General features: G+C 44.6%; 1 protein-coding gene across 1 annotated transcript in view; it reads right to left on the reverse strand.

The window, feature by feature from the left end:
- Window positions 1-22,965, reverse strand: part of CERCAM (cerebral endothelial cell adhesion molecule) — a 52,120-nt gene that overhangs the window by 21,629 nt on the left and 7,526 nt on the right. The window contains exons 5-8 of the mRNA XM_077478730.1: window positions 21,432-21,636; window positions 20,702-20,821; window positions 9,198-9,274; window positions 5,001-5,107 (exon numbers count right to left, since the gene is read on the reverse strand). Of these exons, the coding sequence (XP_077334856.1) occupies window positions 5,001-5,107; window positions 9,198-9,274; window positions 20,702-20,821; window positions 21,432-21,636 (509 nt within the window). The remainder of the gene's footprint in view (window positions 1-5,000; window positions 5,108-9,197; window positions 9,275-20,701; window positions 20,822-21,431; window positions 21,637-22,965) is intronic.

Genomic DNA, 22,965 nt, shown 5'->3' on the forward strand with positions numbered 1-22,965 from the left:
AAGATGTTTGGCCTTATGCTGACATACGGGCAGAACACTTCTTCTCGGGAGACACCTCCTTACCCATTACCAACCTACCCTCGCGAACGACTGACCTGTCCATCCCGCAATGGACATACTTTCAAATTAGACACCATCTCAACCACCCTAACAAACGTTCAGACTATTCCAGAAGACTCACACCCTTCGAAAAAACATTGTGTACCAAAACAGAACCACAAAGACATGTGATCTCAGAAATATATTCACTCCTATTCTCTGACCACAACCCTAAATCCAACAAAGCAACTCGTAGTTGGGAAAGAGACTTAGCGATTGACCTGTCAGAGGAAAAATGGGAAACTATATACACATACATTCATAAGGGGTCCATTAATGTATCAGTACAAGAAAATGGCTTCAAAGTCTTTTCTAAGTGGTACAAAACCCCTACCAGACTGCACAAAATCTCCCCCACAATATCCTCCAACTGATGGAGATGTTCTGATGGGGAAGGATCTCTATTACACATATGGTGGTCTTGCCCATTTATCCAACCTTTTTGGAAGGAAGTCCAATGCATCACTACCAAAATCACCACCTATCCAATAGAATTTACACCTGCACAAATGCACATTCACCACTCCTCTATCCCGAAAAGAGACTATCACCGTTCTCTTGCGTTACATCTACTAAACGCTGCAAAATTGTGCATCCCAACTCTCTGGAAATCCTCCAACCCCCCCACCACCGCTGACTGGCTCAAACGTATATCTAAAATTGCAAAAATGGAGGAATTAATCCAAGAAATCCAAAGACACACCCACTAAATTCAGGAACGTCTGGTCTTGTTGGCAACACTTCAAGAAGACAGATGAATACACAAACTTACTCTCTCAAGCATAGGCTCTGGCCCAAGTGGCCTATTAAATGGACAGGAAGAGAAAGTATAACTCTTCCATCTACCAGTTTCTTCCCTCCCCATCCCCCCTCACGTCCGGATCAAATATTGACACAGAATAGTTAGAGCGGCTGCACACTCCTATAAACTGCAGTATCACCTCCCTCTCCCTTCACCCCCCCCTTTCTCTCTAAATCCTACACGCACACCATACTTACGAAATTTGCCTACCAGATGAACCCTGCCCATGGATTGCTAGTGGTCCGGTGACCACAATCCTGACAGCTAATGATACAATATGCGTGAGTAGGCAAATGGCAGCTGACAATCTCATATAGTTACACTACAGCCCCAATTGAATAACCCCCAAAGTTGCTTTTCCAGTAATGAGTCTATACACTCACGATATTGTAGCCACACCTCCCAATGACTTTTGATCCCTACATACCTTGATATTGCGGAATCGCCATAAGAGGCGTGGTCTCTCACCGAGATCCTGGTAGGCTCCCCAAAACATGCCAGGGTATTGGGATACAGACAATACATATACCAATCGGGAAACCTGTGATGACTATTCACCCTCTTATATTATTAAAGGGCTAATTGCCCCTGCCGAGTTAGGAGTAGTGCTTATTAGTTTAAGAGTTCTTCCAGTTTCAATAGCCTTCATATCAGTGTACAAGGCTTTGAGAAAATATCCGTTAAATGTACCCCATATCTGTACTAACATGTTAACATTCTCCATCATTTTCTTTATGTACCGACATAGTGTATTTTATTATGTATTCACAATAAACTTTGACTTGGAAAAAAAAAAATACATGGGACCCTCCTGGTGCTGACACTGTGTGAAAATACAATGGAGAGCTACTATCTGCAAATTGTTAATTTTTAAAAGTGGCATATGACCGCTGTCAACATTTATCTGGGGCAAATTCACCTTATTATCAATAAGCTGAACGCGGGCTAAACCTGCCAGGGAATGGAGGGCAAATGCTAAAAGGGAGGAATGTTATAAAAGGTTCATGAAATAATTTGATGGCAAATAATTTATAAATTGACTGTACCCTATAGTCTTAGCACCCCTCTAAACACTTAAGGCTGTAGTAAACCCATAAATTTGATTGTTTCAAAAAGAAAAAAAAAACAGTTAACATGGCAGCTTCCTTGGCTGAAAATGATCAGAGGGTTTACTTCCACTCTAAATGACTTGTGGATGATTAAAAGAGGTATACAGTGCAAAAAACCTTTTCATGTAAGACGGCAGCTTGTTCATTGGATTGGGTGACTGTGAATTTATATCAAAATATAACATAGGTAGACCCATGAAAAAAAAACAACTTTACCAAGCCTGACAAAAAAAAAAAAAAGAGCTTTCATCAGAACATAGCTCTTAACATAATCTGTAACGGTAACCTTCAAAACCCATATCACCTGAAAAAAAAAAAATCTGCAACCAAAATTCTTCAACAAATAAATAATGCAAGATACACACACACAAATAGATTTTTGAATCTATTTCACAATTTCTTTTCCTCGCACATAATGAACAACAGAAAAAAGATGTGGAAAATATGTGAGTTACAATAACTCTGAGCTTAGCTGTCTAAAGTAAAATATCCACTGACAATAGTCTGGGTTTGCCAAGATCTGTATGAGATATGCCGCGTACACACGAGTGGACTGTATGGCGTACTTAGTCCGTCGAAACACATTTCAGCGAACAGTCCGCTCGTGTGTGGGCTTCAGCTGACTTTTTCAGCGTGCAGTCCGGCGTACTAAGAATTTCGGATTTTTCGAAATTCTGTCTGTCGTACTTTGGTTTCAGCGGACAATCCGCTCGTCAGTATGCTAGTTCGACGGACTAAGAATGGCGCATGCCCAGAAAGGATTTACACGGCGGAAGGGTGCTTTGCTGTGTATTGGACTTCCTATTTCTAGTCCCGTCATACGTGCTGTACACGTCATCGCGCAAGCTTTCGACGGACTGTTTGGGTATCCGTGTGTGGTCAAGTCCGTTCAGTGGAAAGTACGACGGACTGTCCGTCGGATTGTATGACGAACTAAGTACGCCATACAGTCCGCTCGTTTGTACGCGGCATTAGTATGCTAGTTGAATAGCAAGAGGTTGAAGTTCAAGAAAAAAACTGTTAATATGTATGTAAAATGCAATACTATAAATATCTATACCGTTGCCCTTGGAAAAAAAATAAAAAAATAAAAAGGAAGAGGTGGTAGGGGTGTGGCTAATCTTGGCTCTGACAGACAAAGGTTAAAATGTCAATTGAAATTAAGTATCAATCTCTGACATTGTGTGTATTGTTTCTGGCGATTAGATGGACCTGCTACTGTGCATCAGCCGGTCAAGTTTCCTCTTAATACTTATTTTTTTTAAACAATACATTTTTATTGAAAGTTATTATTACTCCCAGTTTTTTATATGCCAGCAGTTGTACTTTTTATACAACTTTAAAACCCAACAAAATTTTTCGTGAAATAAATTAAATATCAATCTCTATGGATCTAATAATGTTTTCCAATACACGTTTTTTTTTAAAGGGTAACCCTAGCTTTAGCAACATGTTGTACCCGTATATAGAATGTAACATGTTGCTAAGCAGACCCCAGCCATGACAGCATTTCCTTTCCTTCGGCAGCCAATGTCACTTTTGAATTTCTTCCAGAGACCTGTGAACCATCTTTCACCATGGCAGACGGACGTGTAGTTCTCAATGAAACACAAGAGTGATAATCAGCATACATATAGTCCATTAATACTTCCACCAACAATCCAATGCAAAGCTTGCAGAGAGGTACGGGCAGGGAACTGGAGGAAGAGCATGTATGAGCCTGACATTGAGCCTGTCATCCTCTGAGATTGTAATATTTTGCAAAAATAAATTCTAATTTTTCCTGTGAAAGTTTTTATTTATTAATTTTTTTAGGTGAACTTGGTCTTTAAAGAAACCTCTGTGAATGCATTTTGCCACTGAATGCTCAACCTGTTTAGGGAACACATTGGTTGTGTCATGTTTACTAAGGGTATATTCAGAATCTGGGTGTGTAAGGGTATTAGTTCATGTTCACACTGACAGTGGGAATGAAATTGTGCGACTTCAGCTGATTTCATTTCCGCATGCCAGTCCCAACTTCAGGGGCGATTTCAGAGACATCTGTGCGGGTTGCTGCACAGATGTCTATGGAAATCAAACCCCGAAATTGCCAAAAGTAGTACAGAAACGACTTTTTGGAATCAATGTGGCATCGCACTGATTCGGATGAAGCTACTGCCAGCAATTGGCGCCGATCTGGCATGTGATCTGACATGTTAAATCACATGCCAAATTTCTCCCATGTAAACCTAGGCTTAATGTGATTATTCTCCTTCACTTCAAATAAGATGACTGGGGGCAGTGACCAGGCTGAACTGTTTAAAGTCTCTTGCACACTGCTGCCTTTTTTTAATGATCTAAATGCAGCTCATTGTTTTCAATGTACCTGTACAAGCAGGCACGTAAACATGCACTGCGTATAGATGAGTAAAAAAAATAAAAGTACAGAAATCTGTGTCACTGGTCAGTATTGTACAAGTGTAAGCACGTAAAAATGTTAATTTGAAGAGGTTATAATTGCATTCTGGGAGATGTACAATAAATTATTTGTGTATAAATAAATGCCTGAAATTTTGGCCAGGAATACTGATGTCCAAACATTAGTACTGTGTGCAAGTACCCTTACAATGGAAAAAAAAAGTCGGGTCAGCGATTTGGCTGTGCTGTCTGGCAGGGCCAGGAAGACAACACTAGCTGTACAGAATTACATATTGTTTTTATAGGTATTCATTCCAGCTGTCTGCCTGATGTTACGCTTTTAATGTTCCTGTTGCACATAGTGGAACTAACAATTTTGTGAGCTTCAAGAGGAATTTCTGCTTATTCCATGCTGATTTCAAACAGTGCAGAAGTGCCAAAATGACAATGATGTAAAATAAATACTGTAAGTATAAGAAGCAAGATACACTACACACCTGACATCTTCCCATTATCTACAACCTGGCATGGTTCTACCCCAGGGACAGGGAGGACAAGATCAAAAACTAATTTTGTCACAAATTGCTCACCTTCCATCAACAGCATCTATTACACGGCAGGATATCTCCTGTTCATATAGGGAGCGCAGCATTCTTTCCCGACGCTCGGGACGACGGAGCAGATTAATCAGAAACACCTGAAGGGAAAAAAGGCTTGGGTGTTAGTCCAGACAAAAAGTGATGGGAAAACTCTCAAAAAGAGACAAAGAAAAAGAACTGCATAGCACTGCGACATCATGCAAAAAAAAACCGCATAGTTGCCAATGCGTGGGGGTGCCATTATGAACTAATGTCACTCCCACACATCTGCTAAAGAACAGTGTGTTTCTGTGCTCGAAGGGAACGTGAACGATTACGCACATGTTCCTGACTCATACATATAAGAACCTAGCCATAAAGTGGATGTAAACCCTCACATATACCCAATGAAGTGAACAGCCTCAGATGATACACAGAGATGAAACAAATGTCCCTATATAACTTTTACATGCATATCTGCTGTCTTCATCTATATTTATCCTTTTGAAAGTGCTCTATGTGTTACAGATTTTTCTCTTCCTGTTTAACACTGCAGTGAAGCTTGGGTATACAGCCAAGACAGCTGACTGGTGGAAAGGCACACACCCCCTCTCCTCATTGGCAAAGGAAGAAAGGAATGTGCAGATCTCTGCTCTTAGACAGCAAGCTGACTGCTAATCTATTTATAGCAACCTCCTGGACACACAGTTCAGGCTCCTGTCTTGGAGGACTTGTCAAAAGTTATCAGGCTGATAACAGAAGGGAGCAGGAGACAGCTACAGGACTAAGAGCTTTGAAGAGAGAAAAGAAAACACTACAGATATATGTGCTCAGCCCAAATTTCATGAATTGTCTTTACATCCAATTTAAAATACAGTATAGTAGCTACCGGTGTGCTGCTGGACTAAAAAAGATAGCTGTAGTGCAGCTAGTCAGATAAATGTGTATTCCAACATACAGAACCAAGGATCTATATTTCAAAACAGAATTAGGTTATTCTCACACTGAGATTGTTAACTGAGACATACAGGAATTAAAGCTCCATCCCTGAGCTAATATTTTGCCCCCTCCAACCCATTCTCACTTTGCTTAAAACCCTCCAAACACTGTTTTATGGTTAACTGGATCCCCCATCGCATATCCCTAGCTGGCACCTCTTCTGGCTGCAGAGAGTGCTAAAGATCCAGTGCCATAGTCTGTGTCTGCCAGTGTATAGTCCCCTTGTGGTAATGCCATACTGCCACTTCCATCTATTGAACCCTGAGAGGAACCTGCCATTGGACAACCAATGAAATGTAGCAAAAAAACTGAATTGAAGCTCCCTTTGTCCCTCTGACCCTTACTGGGATAATAAAAAGAGTAGCCATTGTTGCCAAACAAGCTGCTGATAAGACCCCTGCAGACGATCGCACTGGAAGAAATACCCATTAACCGGTTCCCGACTGGCTCCTGCACATATACGTCAGCAGAATGGCACGGCTGGGCAAAGTAACGTACCCGTATGTCACTTTGAACTCCCCGCCATGCGCATGCGCCTGCTGAGAGCTCCGTGACCGTGGGTCCCGCGGACTCGACCGCCGTGAGGATACCCACAATCGTGTCGCGGAGCCACGCCCCCATACAGTTAGAAACACGCCCCTAGGAACACTTAACCCCTACACTGCCACCTAGTGGTTAACCCCTTTACTGCCAGTAATATTTTTACAGTAATCAATGCAATTTTATATCACTGATCGCTGTATTAATGCCAATGGTCCCAAAAATGTGTCAAAATTGTCCGATGTGTCCACAATAATGTCGCAGTCATGATCGCCGCCATTTCTAGTAAAAGTAAATAATTAATAAAAATGCCATAAAACTATCCCCTATTTTGTAAACGCTATAACTTTTGCGCAAACCAATCAGTAAACGCTTATTACGTATTCTTCTATATATTTTTCGTAGAAAAAAATCGCATCAGCCTAAACTGAGGGAAAACATTTTTTTTTATATATTTTTGGGGTATATTTATTATAGCAAAAAGAAAAACATAATGTGTTTTTTTAAAGATTGCCTCTCTTTTTTTGTTTACAGCGCAAAAAATAAAAACCGCAGAGGTGATCAAATACCACCAAAAGAAAGCTCTATTTGTGGGAAAAAAAGGAATTTTGAAGGGGGTAAATCCTTCCGGGGCTGAAGTGGTTAAAGGTCCAGTTAACATCTAGACCAGGGATATGCAATTAGCGGACCACCAGCTGTTGCAAAACTACAAGTCCCATCATGCCTCTGCCTCTGGGTGTCATGCTTGTGGCTGTCAGAGTCTTGCTATGTCTCATGGGAATTGTAGTTCTGCAACAGCTGGAGGTCCGCTAATTGCATATCCCTGATCTAGACCATATAACGTGTTACTACTCTTGATTGTCCCCTCTTACTAAAACAAACAGAGTCGTATCTGGACCTTTTAGGAGTTTTGTGGAGCTTCAATTCTCATTTTTTCTACATTACACCACAAGCCAAGGAGTCTGTGGAAATCCCCTGGGCTGTAGAAGCCACCTGCCTGCAAAGCAGATCACAGACAACAACATATTTACAATAATGCCCTGTACACATGGTTGGACTCTTTTACTATGTGAAACCTTTGGGTTACCTAAAAAGGAAATATTTCGTTATTAAAAATTTCTATGAACCACTTCTTAATATGGGATCAACCCTTAACCAATTGACTCAATTTGAGCATATCTGTGTAAGTGACCCACATGTTAGAGGACTTATCTCATTATTATATCATCAACTAAATGAGATCTCTAATGGATCTTTACCCTCATACGCCACTAAATGGGCACAGGACATGAATCGAGAAATAGGTAACAAGGATTGGTCTAATATATGGTTAGCCACCAAATCATCTTCTTCAAATTGTTTTGCAGTAGAACCAAATTACAAAGTTTTAGCACGATGGTACCTAGTACCAGCTAGCATAGCCAAATTCAGTTCCACATATTCACCAAATTGCTTCAGAGGATGTGACACTCCTGGTATGCATTTCCACATATGGTGGCAATGTCCAATTGCCAAAGAATTCTGGGAGAACATATTTCTTATGGCCTCCAAATCTCTGGAAACTAAAATTTCTCCAGATCCGGCTATGGCACTTCTGAATCTTAAACCCACTACTCTTTCCCATATACACTTTCAATTGTTTATTCAACTAAGCACTGCAGCCAAACAAACGATTGCTAAGGCATGGAAGTCTCAAACTCTTATTGTGGCCAAAGCTAAGCACAGAATGAACAAAGCACTCATATACGCTAAGATGACGGCTATTGAAGAAAACAAAATCAAATTCTGTAGGATTTGGCAACCATGGATTAAACACTTCTTCCCCACCGATTTTGACCAATCCTTGTTACTACCACACTAGGTTTATACTGTATATCCTTCAATTAATTATACATGACTGTTACGAGCCAGGATGCCTCCCCGAGCAACTCCCTCCTATCTTTCCTATCTGTTCTTTCTCCCCCTTTTTGTCATTTTCCTTTATAAATACATTGTAGGTAATAAGGATACTTACTCTTTTTTCTTTTATGTTTTCCTTACATCTAGGCAATTATATTCAGTTTGACTATTTTATTATTGTCTTTATTCATACAACCAATTAATTATTAAGCATATTATGTAAACATAGCTGTAAGATATTTAGACCATACTATTATATTGTACTAAATTTTTCCTTTTGTGAAAACTAAAAAATATATTGAAGAACAAGCCGAAGTTAGAAGCTGATTGGCTACCATGCAGAGCTGCACCAGAGTCTGACTGCATCAGTTTTATTAGATCAAACCCAGTGCGTCCACTGACCATGGATTTGGTTAAAGCGGAACTAAAAGGTATCAATTACTTACCTTTCCAAATGGTCCCTTGTCGGCATCATTTACTGTGTGCCAGTTGTTCGCCATCTTCATTGGCCAGCGAGGGGTGATGTTACTCCTGTGCATGTGCAGAAGCTATTCCTTCCAACATACAGGGATTGGGTCAGCCGCTGTAAGCTGAGTATGCGCAGCTCAGTTTACAGTCCAGGGACTGCAGTGAGCAGGCACGACAGTGTATTTTATTGCAGAGGAGGCATTGCAATAAAAAGCCTGCCTGCTCACAGTATGTAACAGCGGAACTTTAGTTCTGTTTTAAGCAACAGCAAAAGCAGAGAGTATTCTGTGTGCTTTACATTACCTCATCAAACCCCATTTTGTCAGGATGCTTTGGTAGAGGAGACACATATTGAGAAGAAATAAATGGATATCCTTCCACTGCAAGAAAGAAGAGAGGGAGTGATAGTTACAACATGGTTCTAGCATGCCCCCCATCTTAAAAGTGTATCTATAGCAAAAAGTGTTGTTTTTTAATTGCCGTTTTTGTCTCTGCTAGGATAATTTACCCCCTCTATTGGTCCTGGTGACCTTCATCAGAAAAGGATGGGAAATCCAACTGTTGTCAGAAGAACAGGAATAGAGAGGAAATGTAATGGGGACACGTGTTCTGCTAACAATTAAATAGGGAATGTCATATTACTTAAAAGATATTTTCTCTTACTTGTTGTGTCTCTAGGACAGGACGTTAAAGTATTACTAAACCCAGGACCCTGCATTCACTATATCTGGTCTCCCACAGTACACAGAACATGGAAATTTAATTATTTTAGTAAATATAAACTGCTAAATACCTTTTCTCATCAACAGTATATAGCAGTCTTGTGACTTCTATTAGTGTCCAGCCAAGCACTGATTAACCACTTCAGATCCGCGCTATTGCCAAATGACGGCATTAGCGCGGACCTACATTTTCAGGACTACGTCTATTGACGTCGTCCTGGTTACGAGCGGCCTGCGCGCCCCCTGAGGGGCGCGCGCGGCGCGCTCTGTGATCGGCGAGTCCGTGAGACTCGCCTGATCACCGATCCGTGTAAGGGGTCGATCCCGACCCCTTATCACGTGATCAGCTGTCAGCCAATGACAGCTGATCATGTGATAGAACGGAGCCGGTAATCGGCTATTATTCCTCCTCGCGCTGACAGCGCGAGGAGAGAAAAAAAAAGCCGATCACCGGCGGCCGTGATCGGGACATCAGTCCCGATCACGGCCATCAATACATGTGCCCACCTGCCACCTGCCTGTGCCCACCTGCCTCCCGCAGTGCCATCCTGAAGTAAAATAAAAGAAAAAGTAAGTGCCCCCCGTCAGTGCCCCCTGTCAGTGCCCATAGTGCCCACAGTGCCACCCACAGTGCCACCCACAGTGCCACCCACAGTGCCACCCCATCTGCCTCAAAGGTGCTGCACCCCAGTGCCGCCCATCAGTGCCCAGCAGTGCCGCCCATCAGTGCCCAGCAGTGCCGCCCATCAGTGCCCAGCAGTGCCACCTATCAGAGCCACCTATCAGTGCCACCTATCAGTGCCCATCAGTCCCATCTATCTGTGGTACCTATCAGTGCCCATCCGTGCCACCCATCCGTGCCACTTATCCGTGCCACCCATCCGTGCCATCTTATCTGTGCCCATCTTTGCCCATCAGTGCCGCCTTATCTGTGCCCATCGGTGCCGCCTTATCTGTGCCTATTAGTGCCGCCTTAACTATGCCTATCAGTGCCCACCAGTGCAGCCCATCAGTGCCCACCAATGCAGCCCATCAGTGCCCACCAATGCAGCCCATCAGTGCCCACCAATGCAGCCTATCAGTGCCGCCTAATCAGCGCACTTCAATGAAGGAGAAAAATGACCCGTTTGCAAAATTTTATAACAAACTATTAAAACATGATTTTTTTATTTTTTTTTTTTGCATCTTTTTTTGTTTGTTTAGCAAAAAATAAAACTCCGAGCTGTAACTAAATACCACCAAAAGAAAGCTCTATTTGTGGGAAAAAAATGATAAAAATTTCATTTGGGTACAGTGTTGTATGCCCGCGCAATTGTCACTCAAAGTGCATCAGCGCTGAAAGCTGAAAATTGGTCTGGGACTGAGGGGGGTTTAAGTGCCCAGTAAGCAAGTGGTTAAAGCTTGTAGGAGGAGTCTGACTGTCCTATGAGACTGCATGAAACATGACCCTCTGTCTGGACAGTGCTGATGGCCCATTGCTGATCACATGCACCCTCCCAAAAAACAAAACAAAAAAAAACAACTCTTTAGCAATACACGACTTGGTGTCCAGTTATTCATTTTACAGTCAACAAAGAGGACAAGGGGGCACTCTTTACGTCTAGAGGAAAAGAGATTTCATTTCCAAATACGGAAAGGTTTCTTCACAGTAAGAGCTGTGAAAATGTGGAATAGACTCCCTGCAGAGGTGGTTCTGGCCAGCTCAGTGGATTGCTTTAAGAAGGGCCTGGATTATTTCCTAAGTGTACATAATATAACTGGGTACTAACATTTATAGGTAAAGTTGATCCGGGGAAAACCCGATTGCCTCTCGGGGATCAGGAAGGAATTTTTTCCCCTGCTTTAGCAAATTGGATCATGCTCTGCTGTTTTTTTTTGCCTTCCTCTGGATCAACTGTGGGTATAGAATTGGGTACATGGGATTGTATGATATTATTATTATTATTTTTTTTTGTGGTTGAACTAGATGGACTTGTGTCTTTTTTAAACCTGACTAACTATGTAACTATGTAACACCAAACTGAGCATGTGCAGCCTGACTCCAAAGACTCTGTGTTATAAGGAAATGATCAGGGGACCATGGAAGGAGGGGATGATCAGAGAAGCCAGGATCAAACAGCCTTTTTACACAATGCAGAGGATTAACCCCTTAGGTTCCACAGTGAGTATAACAAAAATGCTTTACTGCATATACACACTGATTTTACTGTTGTGGGTTTAGTAACAATTTAAAGGAAATTTCCACAACAGGACACACAGAGCTGAAAAAAAAAAAAACTGCAGGATTTTCATCAGTAACTAACCTAAAAAAATTAAACTGGCCTACAGATACACTTGAAATAGAAGTCAGTTTGATGGACTTACCATTCCTTCATCCCACAATTCTATTGGGGTGTCCCAGTGACTGCATTGTGGGTTGCAGAGTAATGTGCTTAAAGCATATCTGTACTGAGGAAAACAGGTAAGCTGACCTCCTTCTTTTTTTTTTTTTTTTTTTTTTTTTAATTAATGTTTATTAAAGAAGAGAAGCGTGTACAGAGCATAACAATCAATATAGAAACCAATAGCAAGATCTACAACATTATAACGTTAGTTACATGGGCACATAAATATACACCCTCCTCTTCTATCATAAAAGAGGAAATATAGTAGACAGAATTAGAAGGGGAGTAAAGGAAAAGGAAAATAAACAGAAAGAGAGAGAGAAAGAAAAAGAAGGTAGAGGGGGGGGGGGGGGGGGCGGGGAGGGGGCAGACCACCGTCAGACAACCTATTGCAAAATAACAGTAGATGTAGTAAAAACCAACGTCATGTTCACTTCACTCTGGTTGAGACATTATGGCTGCATAACTCGAGGAATATTTGAAGGCAACCCAACAGGCCCAGATCTTTGTTGACAACTCAGATTTACCCCGGAGGGAAAGGGTCATATCCTCCATGTAATATGTGGTATCCACAGTGAGCAACCAAGGCCGGAGGGTGGGGATCGTCTTCATCTTCCAAAACTGAGGAATGAGGGTTTTAGTAGCGTTTAAGAGATGTGGTGTAATCGACCTCTTGTAAGAGCCTGTCGGCCTTCCCGTGCAATGGAACAGGACATACCACGGGTCATTAGGTACCTCCCATCCCTGGATTTCTTTAATTGTGTATATGATCGCCAGCCAGAATGGGCGGATCCTCGGGCAGTGCCACCAGATATGGGCATGAGTGGCTACCTCCCCGCACTCCCGCCAACAGAGTGGGGAGGACTGGGGAGAGAACCTATGTAGGACAACCGGTGTGTAGTGCCATCTGGTCAAAAGTTTATACGCCATTTCTGATGTCTTAGAGGATCCCGAGGAGGCATGAGCCAGTGTTAGGATTTGTGACTGCTGGGACGGAGACAGCTCCATCTGTAGTTCCCTTTCCCAGTACCGTAGAAAGGAGGGGGTACCCGTAGAGGTGAGGGACAGCAAGGCCTGATAGAAGTACGAAACTGGCCGCTCAATCGGGTCAGGTTCAGCAAATGCGGTTTCCACAGGTGTAAGCTCCGCCAGGGTGCGCAGGGGTTTTGGGAGCATGCGAACAAAGTTCAACAGTTGATGATGTTTCCAGCGATCCATGTAGGAAATGGAGGAGTCACCCATGATGGAAACAAGAGGTAGCACCCCGGATGGGCCGGTGAACTGATGGAGATAGGTGTTAGTGCCCAGCCGCCACGGGTGAATCTGAGGGTCCATGTTACCCGGTGGGAAAAAGTTGTGACCCACCAAGGGCATCAGGGGGGAGTTATGCAGCCAGCCATTTCTCTTACAGATAGAGTCCCATACCATCAAGGAGGAGTGTGTAAGTGGGGACGTGGTAGGCAAAAGGGTTCGGAACTTCCTCGGTATCCACATCAGCGTGGAAGGTTCAGCTCCACAAAGGTCTGTTTCCACATTTACCCAGAGTTTCGTGTCCTTGCAATACTTTAAGTCAGAGAGTCTGGTCAGCACAACGGCCCTATAGTAGAGTTTGAAATCTGGTACCGCTAAACCCCCGCTACACTTAGGGCGGATGAGGAGCGTTCTTTTCAGCCTGGGCCTTCTCCTATTCCATATGTACCGGTATACCATAGATGTCAAAATTGTAAAAAACCCCACCGGTATTCCAAACGGGACCATCTGCAACATGAAGAGCACCCTGGGCAGCAAGTTCATCTTAACCAGGCCTATTCTTCCCAGCCAAGAATGTCGTAGCTGTGACCACTTTTGGATATCGGATCTAAGAGTGTTGAGTAAAGGCAGAAAGTTAGCGCGGAAAAGGGACGATAATGAGGGCGTTAGGTAAATGCCCAAATATTTCATGGAGCTCAGCTGCCAGTTAAAGGGATAGTTCTTTTTCAGGTGGGATACTTGTTTGGCGGGTACAGAGATGTTTAACATTTCCGATTTGGACATATTGATTTTAAAGTTCGACATCGCGCCGTAGGCCGCAAACTCGGACATAAGATTTGGAAGGGTGATCAGAGGCTGTTGCACGTAGAACAAAATATCGTCCGCGTAAGCCGCGTATTTGTGTTCCGTCGTACCAATGGTAACACCACGTATATTCGGATTTTGTCTAACAAGGGATAAAAATGGTTCTAGGGATATCGCGAATAAAATCGGCGAGAGCGGGCACCCCTGACGAGTGCCGTTGTATAGGGTGAAGGGGTCACTAAGGGTTCCGTTGATCCGTATCTGGGCTGTGGGGCAGTGGTACAACGCCGCTATTTGGGAGCGCAGAGTGGGACCTATGCCCAGGTGCGCCAGCGTAGCCATAAGGAAGTCCCAGTCCACCCTGTCAAACGCCTTCTCAGCATCCGTGGAGAGTAACAGGGTGGGCTGGGCAGTCCGCCGCACATATGCCATCAAGGAGAGTGTGCGGAGAGAGTTATCCCGCGCTTCCCTCCCGGGGATGAATCCTGTCTGATCCCGTGAAATCCATTGTGGCACCAGGGGGAGCAGCCTATTCGCTATAGCTTTAGCATAAATCTTCGCATCTATATTCAAGAGCGAGATAGGGCGGTAGCTCGCGCAGTCACTAGGGTCCTTGCCCTCCTTGGGTAATACCGTGATATGTGCATGAGTGGTCTCCGGGCGAAGGTCCCCGCCGTCCGAGGTCACGTTAGCATATCTGGTCAAGTACGGCATCAGTATGTCAGCGTACGCTCTATAATACGATACCGTGAGGCCGTCTGGACCCGGTGCCTTACCGCGCGCCATAGCTTTCATGGCGCCCAGAAGCTCCGCAGTCATCAACTCCCCCTCCAAGGAAGCCAAAACCTCCTCGGAGAGTTTCGGGAGAGCGGCGCGGGCCAGATAGTCCCCAATAAAGCGTCTCCGAGCCTCTCTATCATGGTCCCCCTGGTGCACCCGATACAGGCGCTGGTAAAAGTCCCGGAATGTCTTGGCTATACGGGGTGTCTCGAACACCAAGTCTCCCGAGGGGGTCTTAACTTTGGCAATAAACGCTGCATTCTTCCGCTGTCGCACCGAATTAGCCAGCAGTCTACTGGGCCTATCGCCCCACTCATAAAAACGGTGAGCCACCAACCGCGCGCGACGTTTGTGGTCTAAATGAAGGAGAGACTTCAGGGTCTCCCGTTTTTCCGTTAAGGCGTGGAAAAGGGCTGGAGTCTGGTTCAACTTATGTCGGCGTTCTAAGTCAGTAATGTCCCGCAACAAGTTGGCCTGTTGAGTTAAGCGCTCCCTCTTTTTCCTAGAACCCAATTCTATGAACTTTCCCCTAATATAGACCTTGTGGGCCTCCCAAAGCACTCCCGGTGAAACTTCAGGACTGACATTAGTCTTAAAATAAAACTCCAAACTTTCACCCATCACCTTTTTATCCGCTTCTTCGGCTATAAGGTCCTCGTTCAATTTCCAATTAGTGGCCTTCAGGGGTATGGACGCCACGCTAATGGTTAAGGATATCGGAGCATGGTCCGAAATGGGGGAGGAGTCAATGCTTGACTTCACTACGAGCGGAAGATGTTGGTGGTCAATGAAGCATAAATCTATTCTAGAGTAGGTTTGGTGCACCGGGGAAAAATAGGTAAAGTCCCTTTCCCGTGGGTGAGCAATTCTCCAGACATCCATCAATTGTAGGTCATGGAGTCGAGAACGTATATACCTTATTCCCCTGCCGGAAAGCGAGGAACCCCCCCTAGAGGTGTCCAGAGTAGGTTCCAAGGGAACATTAAAATCGCCTGCTAGGAGGATGCATCCACGTGCAAAGTTCCGCAGGGAGCTAAGTGTGGAAGCCAAGAAACGCACCTGGTTTTTGTTAGGGGAGTATAAGGTGGCCAAAGTACACTGCATGCTGCCCAAGGTGCCCCGTAGAAACAGAAAACGTCCCGCAGGATCACACAACATTTCCTCAAACGTGAACGCGGTTCCCCTACGAAGCCCGATGGCCACACCCTTGGCTTTAGAGATGTCCGAGAGGCTGTAGTACCACGTGGGGTACTGTGGTGAGTGTAACCTAACTCGAGTCGTCTGTGTGAGGTGGGTCTCCTGGAGGAAGACCACGTCCCCCCGCAAACGGTCCAGTTCCCTATATAAATTGTGTCTCTTCCCTGGGGCGTATAGGCCCCGTACATTAAAAGATACAATGTTCACAGTAGCCATGGGGTTTCAGGAGGAGGAACCGCGATCATCACAACATTATCAATACAATACCAAGGCAGTCTGCCGCCAGAGAGGGGGGAGGGGAACAGAGGAGGTGGAGGCAGTAGACAGAAAAGGTGAGAGAGAAGAGGACAGGAGAGAGAAAGGCAATAAAAAAAATACAAGGCCCCACCTTAGTGGGAAAAACAAATTAAACCAAAAAAGGTGCTGTCGAGAAACAGCCATTAGTGTACGCATTACTATGCCGTGCAAGAGCGGGCTGCGTGACCGCCACAGGGCCCCCACGCCCGCCACCCCAACGGGGGAACGGACGCCGAGGCCCCGCGCCGGGCAGCCCCCGCTCAAAAAGGGGGAGGCGGGACGCAGACAGCCGGGCGCAAACCACACCATAAAGGTCCAAGGCAGCGCCCCGCGGTCCGGTGCCGACACCCAGGCAAAAAAATCTATGAATAACATCATCCAAAACCTAAAGCGCCTGTACAGAACAATATTGGTATAAAACTGAGGCGGTAGGGTACCCAATGGGGGGGGGAGAGAGGAACCAAGAGTCAAATACGCTCCAGAGGCACAGCGAGGAAAATAAAGAAATGTCACGCCAATAAAAAGACAAAGGGCAAAAGTGCAGCGATGTTCATATCCAGACTGAGGGCCCCCTAGGGGTGCTCAGCCCTGGCCTGCAAAAACACGTTGTCGCCAAAGGCGGTCAGCTTCCTCGCACAAACTTAGTAAAGGAAACATTCAGACGGTATGCCCCACAGATGCAAGTACACGTCCTGAACAGGTAACCAAGCTGAACAAGTTGGTGGGCAGGATGCCCTTTCAAGGGCGGCAATCAGGTGCAGAAGTACGGCGGGCACGGCTCACTCTCTGCCAGCCCTGGTCAGTCCCAGCGGGCAGGGGCGGGATGCCTTCATGCCATCCAGGTAGTTCTGGGGTAGGAACGGACATATCCGTGCAGAATTTGGACAGCTCCTCCGGAAATCGAAGTATTGCGGTTTTGCCATCTCTAGATGCGATCAAGGCCGCAGGGAAGCCCCACCTATATTTAATGGACGCCGCCCGGAGCAGTTCCGTGAGGGGCCTTAAAGCCCTGCGTCGATCCAAGGTTTCTTTAGCGAGATCCGGGAAAAAGGATAGCATCGCCCCATGAAAATCAAACGGATTAGCTCCCTTAGCTTTCTGCATAATCAGTCAGTTCCTTTTCAGGATAATGGTGGACCCGGCAAATAATGTCCCGTGGGACGTCTGTAGCAAGATTGCGTGGGCGGAGTGCCCTGTGCACCCGGTCAATCTTCAAAGGGGCGTCAGGTGCTCGTCCCAGAAGGCTATTAAAAATGCCCCGAACGGATGGTAACAGATCGTCGTCTCCAGTCGCTTCGGGAAGTCCCCGAATCCGAACGTTATTACGTCTGTTACGATTCTCTTGATCTTCGATCTTGTAGACGGTCGTACGATGCGAAATGGCAAGTTGACGTGTAGTCGCCTGGAGGGATCGAATAGCGTTCGCGTGGCGATCGAGACGTTGCTCCGACTCTTCAACACGAGCCAATACTTGCGAGAGATCCGAACGAACTGCGGAGACCTCCTTCCTGATGACCCGCTCGAGGTTCAGAAGCATGGCGGCGAGATCGGAGGTAGTAGGGAGATCGCTCACTCTCGGCGCCGCTCCGGCGGAAGGATGTGACTCACCCTCGGCCCCCGAGCCCGCCGAGGACTCGGGCGAGCGCGACCTCCGGTCCGGCCCATCGCGGGATGCGGAATCCACTCTACTCCGCGGCTTGCGGCCTAGGTCGTCCTGCTCTTCCACCTCGTCCGGTTCCACGGAAAGGAATCGCTTAATCGACCCCGTTGAGGCTCCTTTCTTGGGCAGAGACTTGCCCGTCCGCCGGCCCATCACTCAGGTAGGAAAAATATGAGTTTTTGGATGATTTTATGTATATTTCTCGGTGTCGGCCTCGGAGCTCACAGAGCACACGTCTGCTCTAGCACATCACCAGGCCACACCTCCAGCTGACCTCCTTCTGAAGCACAGTAGGCAGGAGTGAAGTAAAACTGGATTTTTGTACTCACCGTAAAATGTTTTTTCTTGGAGTCCATTGAGGGACACAGGAAGTCTTTATCCTTCAGGGTATACTGCTGTCTACATAAGAAATGGGCACTGGCGAAGATAAAACTTTAGGCCATCCCTGTTTTGTAGAAAAGTAGGACTGAGAACATGATCATAAACACAGGGGGTTGGACCAGTGTTCCTCAAAGGACTCCAAGAAAAGGATTTTATGGTGAGTGCAAAAAAGGGACACGTGAGGTCTTTACCCTCTGGGACATTCAACTGAAAAGGGAGCAACACAGCAGCTCAAACAGCCACCTAAAATACCTTATTCATAATGCTTACATCAGATAAGGCTGAAAAAATATCCACCTAGTAGACCTTGGGAGGAACGAGCTACCTACCACGGTGCTTCCAAGCTCTTTAGAGAACAATTTGGAAAAGTGGGTGAAAAGGCAAAGTCTCTGCGACCCTAGGAGTTTTCAACGAGCCAAGACTATAAACAGTACTGGTAGAAGCAACAGGCTGCATTAATAAGAGCTGAATTCATTTAGGCCACTTCCATCCAAGAGGGTCTGGATGCAGTACTCCAAAGCCAGGCTGTGAATGATCACACTGAAAAGCTGCTGATCAGAGGGGAAACCTCCAGCAATGGTGTAGAGAAGAGTCTTGATTGAAGAAAAAAACTATTGTAAAAGAAAAGAGTGGTAGCTAAATAATAAGTTAGTCTTTATAGCAGCAGCGATGGAGAAAAGATGACTTATGCTCTTAGGTAAAAAACAAAACAAAAAAACACAGGAATGCAGGACAGGTTATACCCCAGACCGGCCTACCGCTTATTTTTAAATGTTTGCCAGTGTCCAGTCCGCCTGTGGGGAGCGATAGTGTACCAAAAGTACAAAAGTGTAAAGACTTCCTGTGTCTCTCAATGGACGAAAAAGAAAACTTCATGTTCTGCATGCTTTTTCCTGGTCAGCATTTCCGAATGCACTAAAGCCAATAGATCCGCACGACAGCCAGGTTACTAGCATTTTCAGAAGGAGGTTAGCAATGACAGCCCCTATATGGAATTGAATACAGGTGTCATTTAACGTAAACCTTTCCTAAGAGAAACATGGAGGCTGTCCAGGATCATCCCAGTGAAGACATTGGTATTATGTTTGGGATGTCACACTGGGAGTGGCAACTGTATCCATGCAGCCGCTGCGTCCCAATAGACAGCAATGGAACTGCTGGCACAAGGATGCATGTACACCTTTGCACCCCTGTGCCGATATAACATGGCCCTGCATGAAGCACAGATTGGAAAGCCTGTGTCAATCAGGCCCAACAATTAACTTTTCTTATTTGGCCCATTTTGGTCTGTTAAATAATTCAACACGGAAAGTGTTTTGTTATATATGTTCGAAGAGTTCTAAAAAGGGAAAAAAAAAAAAAAAAAAAAAAAAAGGGACCTGTTGACCCTCCCAGAAATCAAGTGCTCTCATGTGCATTCTGCAGCGTTATGTAAAATGCCAAGCAGTGTTATTAGTCTTGCACAAGTTACCACTGTGGATTACAGCAGTGGTCCCCAACCTTCCCGAAAGCAGGGATAGCCTCGCGGAAGACAACCCCATGGACTGGGGTTGAGGGGGGTTTGCAGCCTGTCATCTGAAGCTCAGTATGAAGGCCCCTAGGACATAGTGATCTCTCTCCTATAGACCGTAGTTGTATATGGGTCTCATGAGTGCTCTATGACGATCATGTCCCCAGAATTCTCCCCTCCCCTTCGCCTCATCTCTCTTCCCCTTCTTCCAAAGTCATAACCACAGAGAGGGAAGGGAGTAGTGGTGCCGAGAGAAGGGGAGCAGGTGCCCTCTGGTGGTTGGAGGATGGCAGTTCAGGTTGTGTTGGCTCGCTTACTCACTGCCCAATCCCAAGCTAGCCAAGGACCAGCACCGGTCCATTCCCCGGGGATTGTAGACCTCTGAATTACAGGGCACCGCTCCACCTGCATTTTACAATGAAAAGAGGTGCTGTTCTGTAGTCTTTTCCTAGGATACAGGACAGATACACTACCAACACAGAATTGTCACTTTAGGACAGGAAGTGTGCTACTGGCAGGATCACCAAGTTTAAATAAAGGGGAAAAAAAAAAGCATAAAAAGGTAAACTTATGCAGATACCACATTGAAGGACTAATAAACAAACAAAAAGTTATTTTTTATATATATATATATATATATATATATATATATATATATATATATATATATATATATATATATATATATATATATATATATATATATATACACACACACACACACACACACATATACATACACATACACACACACACACATATAAATAACATTTTTCTGCATGGTTCAGATACACTTCATTGTCTTCCAGGTTATTGCTCACCCATGGATTCCAGTATCAGGTGGGCGAAATTCAGCTTGTCATCTTCAATTTCTTGATGCGGTAAAGCTGGTATGTTGACATAACCATAGCGGTGTTGGTTACATATGTAGCCCTGTACTCCTAAAAGAAACACAATGGTTAAGGTCTTTTAAAGAAAAACTGTACAGAAAGAAACATCTAGAACATCAGTGCTTCACTCATTCATAGGTATCTGGCAGTCATGCTAATCCAATGGTTTCAACATTAAGTCAGAGGCTGGAAAAAGCATGCAATTCCAAATGTCATGCTTGTTTGAGGGTCAAACTCTCACAAGGTTTTGAAAACAGGGACTGACAAGCAACTTGTATTTTCAGCTGCTGAATTATCATGCTGTTCCAATGGCTTCAATACTTTTTGGAACACTGGCCAGAACAATATGGAAATTAAGACTCTCAATGTGTCAACAGTTTTTATTGTTTTAGAAAACAAGTGTAAAAGATCATTTAATGGGAGAAGAGAACAATCCTTGCCTGCTCCAAGCATGTAACAGAGGGAACATACTGACTTTCTAATCTGCTTGCTTGTCCTATGTCAGTGACTCAAACATATTGAAGCTTCAGACATCCAGGCAATCGTCAATTTCAGAAAAAGCAGCCAATATATTTCTAGATAATCTAATTCTCTAATTTTCTAGAGAACAAGAGCGAGATGGAACAAAAATAGTCAGCACAGAACACACAAAAGTACGTACTTGAAGCCAGGTAGGAAAAGGCGAACACAATGATGTCATCATAGGACCAGGTGTAATTAGGATGGGGAGGATAGAAGGCCAGTTTGTGGGTCTCTTCTTTACGAAGGTCGAGGAGGAAAGTAGAATGGACCATGGGAACTGGGAAACAGCCAGTTCTTTGCCGGTTTTTGGTTGGGAAGTAATCTGGTGTCCGACGATAAAATCCCTTAAAACAAAATGCAGAATTCATAAATCAGCTTACAGGTAGCAAAACCTCAAGTCCAAAAATACGATCTGACTCCAGCAACATTTTTTTTCAGTTTTTAATAAAAAGAGGGAGGCGGTACAACCTCTGCCAGGTTATTACTGCTGCCTGGAGCTCTGTTGAGAAGATTGCTCTCACTTCCTGGCCCAGGGACAAAGTTGTCACCAGCACAGTAAATGAGAGGAAATCTCCAACAGGGACCCATGCAGCAAGGAATAAAAACTTGACAAAGGTTCTACATTTTCGAAAACTAAATAGAAAAAGATAACGAACTAGAATAACAATTTGAATTGAAAAGTAATATTCCATTTGGACCCCACTTTCCACAGTTCACATCCTTGATGAATGAGACCAAAACCTAACCCATTAGACGCAAGGGTGCTCATAAAGAACTTCAATTTTTGATGGTCATACTACAATGCCAGATATTACCAGCAGATGGTGCAGTATGCAAAATGTGTAACTACAACTAAATGTGCTGGCAAAACCAAGAAGAGCATGGGGATACCTTAAAGGAAAACTTTAGTGAAAAATATATAGGTAGACATTTCTGGTTTGTAAAATTTCACATTGCCTGGCTGTCGCTAGTTTCAATACCTTCTGAGTCACTAGCCCAGAACTTATGGTTGGCAGCACTGATCAGTGTATTCTGATGGCGGGGAAGTCTCCCTGCTTTTAGAATAACACAGCGGGAGGATTCCCTCACCCACACAGTGTGTAGATGGGGGAATTGAGTCATTTTTATTTAGTTCAGCCCACTAGTTGAACAAAGAAAATTACTATGTATGGGCTGCCTAAATTAGCAGATTACTACATTTCTGTCAGATCAGTAGGTATTTGTTAGAACTTATTAAAACAGATTACAAAATACTTTCAACAATATACTTAACCCCTTCATGAACACCTGGGGGAGGAGGAAGGAGCAGCGCTCATGAGACCAGTGTCACAGTGGTTACATGACTGCAAGCTGGCTCTATCACTTACAGATCTGTAGCCAGGACCGAGAACTACTTGAGACAGCTTGGTCTTTGTGCTGAGTGTGCACAGCAAATGCACTCTCAGCACAAGAACAACAGCCCCCCAGTGATGCATATGTGTGGCGCACAAGCATTAAAGTCCACACATATGTGTCAGGTGGTCGTATAAATGAGGTCAACAGACCACAAGGGGTGCAAATAGGAGAAATTCATTGTTAGGGTATACATAACTTTGGGTCTCATGGGGCTCCAGCATTTAGTTGCAGGTGGAAGGTACAGGCCCACCATCCAGCCCCACTGCCGGCAAACTGAA

Source organism: Lithobates pipiens, unplaced genomic scaffold, assembly GCF_037356315.1.
Source record: "Lithobates pipiens isolate NorthernLeopardFrog02 unplaced genomic scaffold, aLitPip1_a1.2 Scaffold_1, whole genome shotgun sequence".
NCBI classification, from domain to species: Eukaryota; Metazoa; Chordata; class Amphibia; order Anura; family Ranidae; genus Lithobates; species Lithobates pipiens.